General features: G+C 59.4%; 1 protein-coding gene across 1 annotated transcript in view; it reads left to right on the forward strand.

Moving 5' to 3' along the window:
- The first annotated feature begins 2,678 nt into the window (after window positions 1-2,678).
- Window positions 2,679-3,857, forward strand: part of RPL38 (ribosomal protein L38) — a 25,530-nt gene continuing 24,351 nt past the window's right edge. Inside the window, exon 1 of the mRNA XM_035892711.1 lies at window positions 2,679-2,729. Coding sequence (XP_035748604.1) covers window positions 2,679-2,729 — 51 coding nt within the window. The remainder of the gene's footprint in view (window positions 2,730-3,857) is intronic.

Consider the following 3,857-nt stretch of genomic DNA (forward strand, 5'->3'; position numbering starts at 1 on the left):
CACGAGCCACGAGGCCCACGAGCCGCGGGAACTCGGGGGCTGCAGCAGCAGCAGGAGCGAGGAGGAGCTTGGCACAAACCCAAGGAGTTTCGCTCAACGCAGAGAAAATGTTTTGACTCCCAGTCGCCGGGCTTTTGTTACGGGTTTGATAGATTTGCTGTAAAAGGAAAAATGCCATCGCGCGACAAAAAGTTGGGAAATTTTCTTTGGGAAATGTCAAAATGAAACTCTTCCAGAGTGAAATGTCTCACCAGCAAAAGGCTGGCAGCAAATCCCCCCACGTCCTCGACAGGAGCAGCGGCGAGGGCTGGGGAAAGGCAGGGGGAGAGCAGGGGGAGGGCGAACCCCCCCAGCTACCCCCTCATCGGCAGCGCCACCCTAATTACAGGGAAAAATCACAGCCCTTTTCCAGCAGCCGAAGCGGGAGAGGGGCTGCTCTGAATGGGAAGTTACATGGGATTTCATTAGTATTATTACTGTTATTATTTAATTCTCAAGGTCGCAGGATTTATGGACTGAGCTTACTTATTATCGGGCCCAGCCAAATAAAAATGATCGATCCCCGTGCCTGCTCTACGGCAACTCGCGGTGGCTCTCACAGTCACTAAAAAGGTTTTCTCTTCCAAAAAAAAAAAAAAGAGAGGAAAGAAAGAAAGGAAGAAAAAGAGCAAAAGGAAAAATGCGATAGGAGCCAGGGAGATGATGGATTACGGGAGATAATCCATCTTGTCAGCCCAGGACTACATAACCTTGATGTCAGCGGGTATTTTTCTCTGCCTGAGCTCTCCGGCTCGCCAGCGCCGGGACGGAGCCACAGCGGGAGGGAGCAGGCAGGCACGGCACAGGAAAACCGCTGGGATTTGGGGGTTCCCCTCACTCCCCTGTCCTGCGTGGGGAGGGGGGGGCAGTGCCCAGCCCCGCTCCCCAAGGGGGGTGTGGGGAAGGACGGAGGCAGGGGACAGCGGGGGACAGTGGGGACAGCAAGGGACAGCAGGGACAGTGGGGGACAGCAGGGGACAGTGGGGACAGCAAGGGACAGCAGGGAATTGGGGGCATTGGGGATATGAGGGACAGCGGGGACATCAGGGACAGCAGGGTCATTGCAGTTATCGGGGACAGCAGGGACAGCGGGGACAGTGGGGGCATTGGGGACATGAGGGACAGTGGGGACAGCAGGGACAGCAGGGACATCACAGCAGTGGGGGACAGCGGGGACAGCGGGGACAGCAGGGACAGTGGGGACAGCGGGGACAGCGGGGGACAGTGGGGAAGCGTCTCTGCCATTTTTATCTAACGCCGGCCGTGAAAATTGGTGTGAAATAAAAAAAGGCATCTCTGCCCACAGATGAAATCAATGGATTTGGCAGGGCGCCCGTGGACACCTCCGAGCAGCGCTTCCAATTTGCAGGACGGACGCCGGCTCGGTGCAGGTTCTTCCCTTTCTTCTCCTCCGTCTCCCCCACCCCTGCTCCTCCGCCCCAATTTTTTTCTTCTGTCTTTCCAATTTCCCTTTGATGTTCCTGTTATTTCTGCTTTCCACTTAATGGAAATCAGCCCTGGGTGTGTGTGGGGGGGGGTGTTTAGGGAGTCTCTGCACACACATTCCTGTCTCTTTTGATCAGAGGCAGCTCAGGGACGTGCTCGGTCCCGGTGTGCCAGGGGACAGGGATGAATTTGGGGACCATATGGGGCTGGGTGGGAGCTGTTGCTCCCTGGTGCCGTGGGTCCCCAGCCTCTCACCCTCCACCCTGTCTCTGCCTGGTCAGGCTCTGTAAGTGGTTTTGGGGCTGGGGATGGTCCCCTGGGCTCAGAGCAGCCCCACACATGGCAGGGAGCAGGGAGCACCAGGAGAGGCTGCACATGGTCCTGCCCCAGGCTCTGCTCCATCCCTCCTCCATCCCCATCCCTCCTCCATCCCCATCCCTCCTCCATCCCCATCCCTCCTCCACCTCCATTCTTCCTCCACCTCCATCCCTCCTCCACCTCCATCCCTCCTCCATCCCCATCCCTCCTCCACCTCCATTCTTCCTCCGCCTCCATCCCTCCTCCATCTCCATCCCTCCTCCACCTCCATTCTTCCTCCATCCCCATCCCTCCTCCACCTCCATTCTTCCTCCACCTCCATCCCTCCTCCATCTCCATCCTCCTTCCATCTCCATTTGGTCCTCCTCAGGGACACGCTGGAAAACAGCAAAAATGGAGTCAAATGGGTGTAAAACCAGCTCTCCCAAGGCTGTGAGCAGCCAGACGGGGTTTCCAGCCCCAGACCAGCTCTGTGCATCCCAAAAACCCAGCAGCACACAGCAGGGGCAGCAGCCAGGGCCGGCGGCTGGGATGTGGGAAGCCCCCCCTGTGAGCACGGGGAACCCCGGCAAAGCCCAGCAACAGCATGGAGAGGGCTGGGGGTGCAGAACTCCCGTGCTGTGCCGGTGAGGATGCGTCTGGGCAGCTTCCAGTGCGTGTGGCCGGGAGGGACAAACTGCTCGGAGGCATGGAGAGCCTGGGGGCTGGCAAAGCAGGGGCCTGGGGACTGCTGTCTGTCTGTCTGTCTGTCCGTCCCTGCAAAGGAGCTGCCCTGCAGGGATGAAGTCACCTGTCCGGCGGTTTTAGCAAGGGGTTAATTAAATATGGGTCTCCTGGGCCATGGGTGCCTCCAGGCCGATGTGCCGGTGACCGACATGCCGGTGACCGATGTGCCGGTGACCAATGTGCCGGTGACCGATGTGCCGGTGCCAGGCAGCACGGAGAGCACCGGCAGGAGCTCGGCAGGGGTTCACACGCGGGCAGGCGCTGCCTCCGTCCTGGCTGACACCGGCCCAGTTATTCCCCAGAAGTTAAACATTACACAACTCCGCTCCATCAGAGCTTCAAGGCAAATGTGACGTTAATCACAAAAACCTTGATATTCTGCAGGAGACTTAAGCCCTGGAAGGGAAAGGGAAAAAAAAAACCCAATGCTTTCTTTCCGTCGCTTTCATTTTACTTTGAGGTTAATAGAAGGCTAATTTGAAAGCACTCAGTTAATGAGAAAGCTAAAAATACTCCTCCTGTGCGGACCCTTCCTCCGTAGCGCCTGCCTCGGTGGCATCGGCTGCAGACGATGCTCCCGCAGCCTGGGGACATGCTGCCCCTCTCTCTGGAAGGAGGGATGTGGGACCTTGGTGGCCTCCCCAGCGGGGACGTGTCCCAGCCACAGCTGGGGTCATGCCACAGCCCCCGGGCTGGCTCGGGCAGCAGTGGGGGGACCCACACAGGCATCTGTGGGGCTGAGGCTCCCAGGACCTTGGGTTGGCCACGTGTGGGAAAGGGGATGAGGATGGGGATGGCTGGGACTTGCAACCACACCATCATCCCCCAAAAAGGAGCGGGGCTGGGGGGACCAGGGCACCCACGAAACGTAAGCCCTCATCCCACCGGTCCCTGGCTGCCTTGCCCATCACCTGGAAGACGCTGCTGCTGAGGGAATGCGCTGCTTTCCAGCGCATCCCTGTGATGGGGAGCTGATGTTGTGTGGCTGGTTACAGCACGGCCCTGGCTGCTCGGGGGGGACAAAGCATGATCCACCCTGAAAATGTCCTGGGGAGCCCTGAGCTGACGTGGGGGGGCTCCCCCTTTGTACCCATCACCCCACCAACACCCTCATCCCCCACGATGTTCCCCTTTGAACCCGCAGCAGCTCCCAGGGACACCCACAGGCACGGAGCCCCCACGGTGGGGACACGGCCCAGCAGACCCCCCCCCACCTCCCTCCTCTCCCCCCGCAAGCTGCGGGGCCGGGGGACACCAGCTCAGCCACCCCGTGTGTAAAACAGGGTTAACAAATCTCCTCCGCCTCCCTCAGGTGTCTGCTCATCCAG

This window comes from Egretta garzetta, unplaced genomic scaffold (assembly GCF_000687185.1).
Source record: "Egretta garzetta isolate BGI_Z169 unplaced genomic scaffold, ASM68718v1 scaffold780, whole genome shotgun sequence".
NCBI lineage: Eukaryota > Metazoa > Chordata > Aves > Pelecaniformes > Ardeidae > Egretta > Egretta garzetta.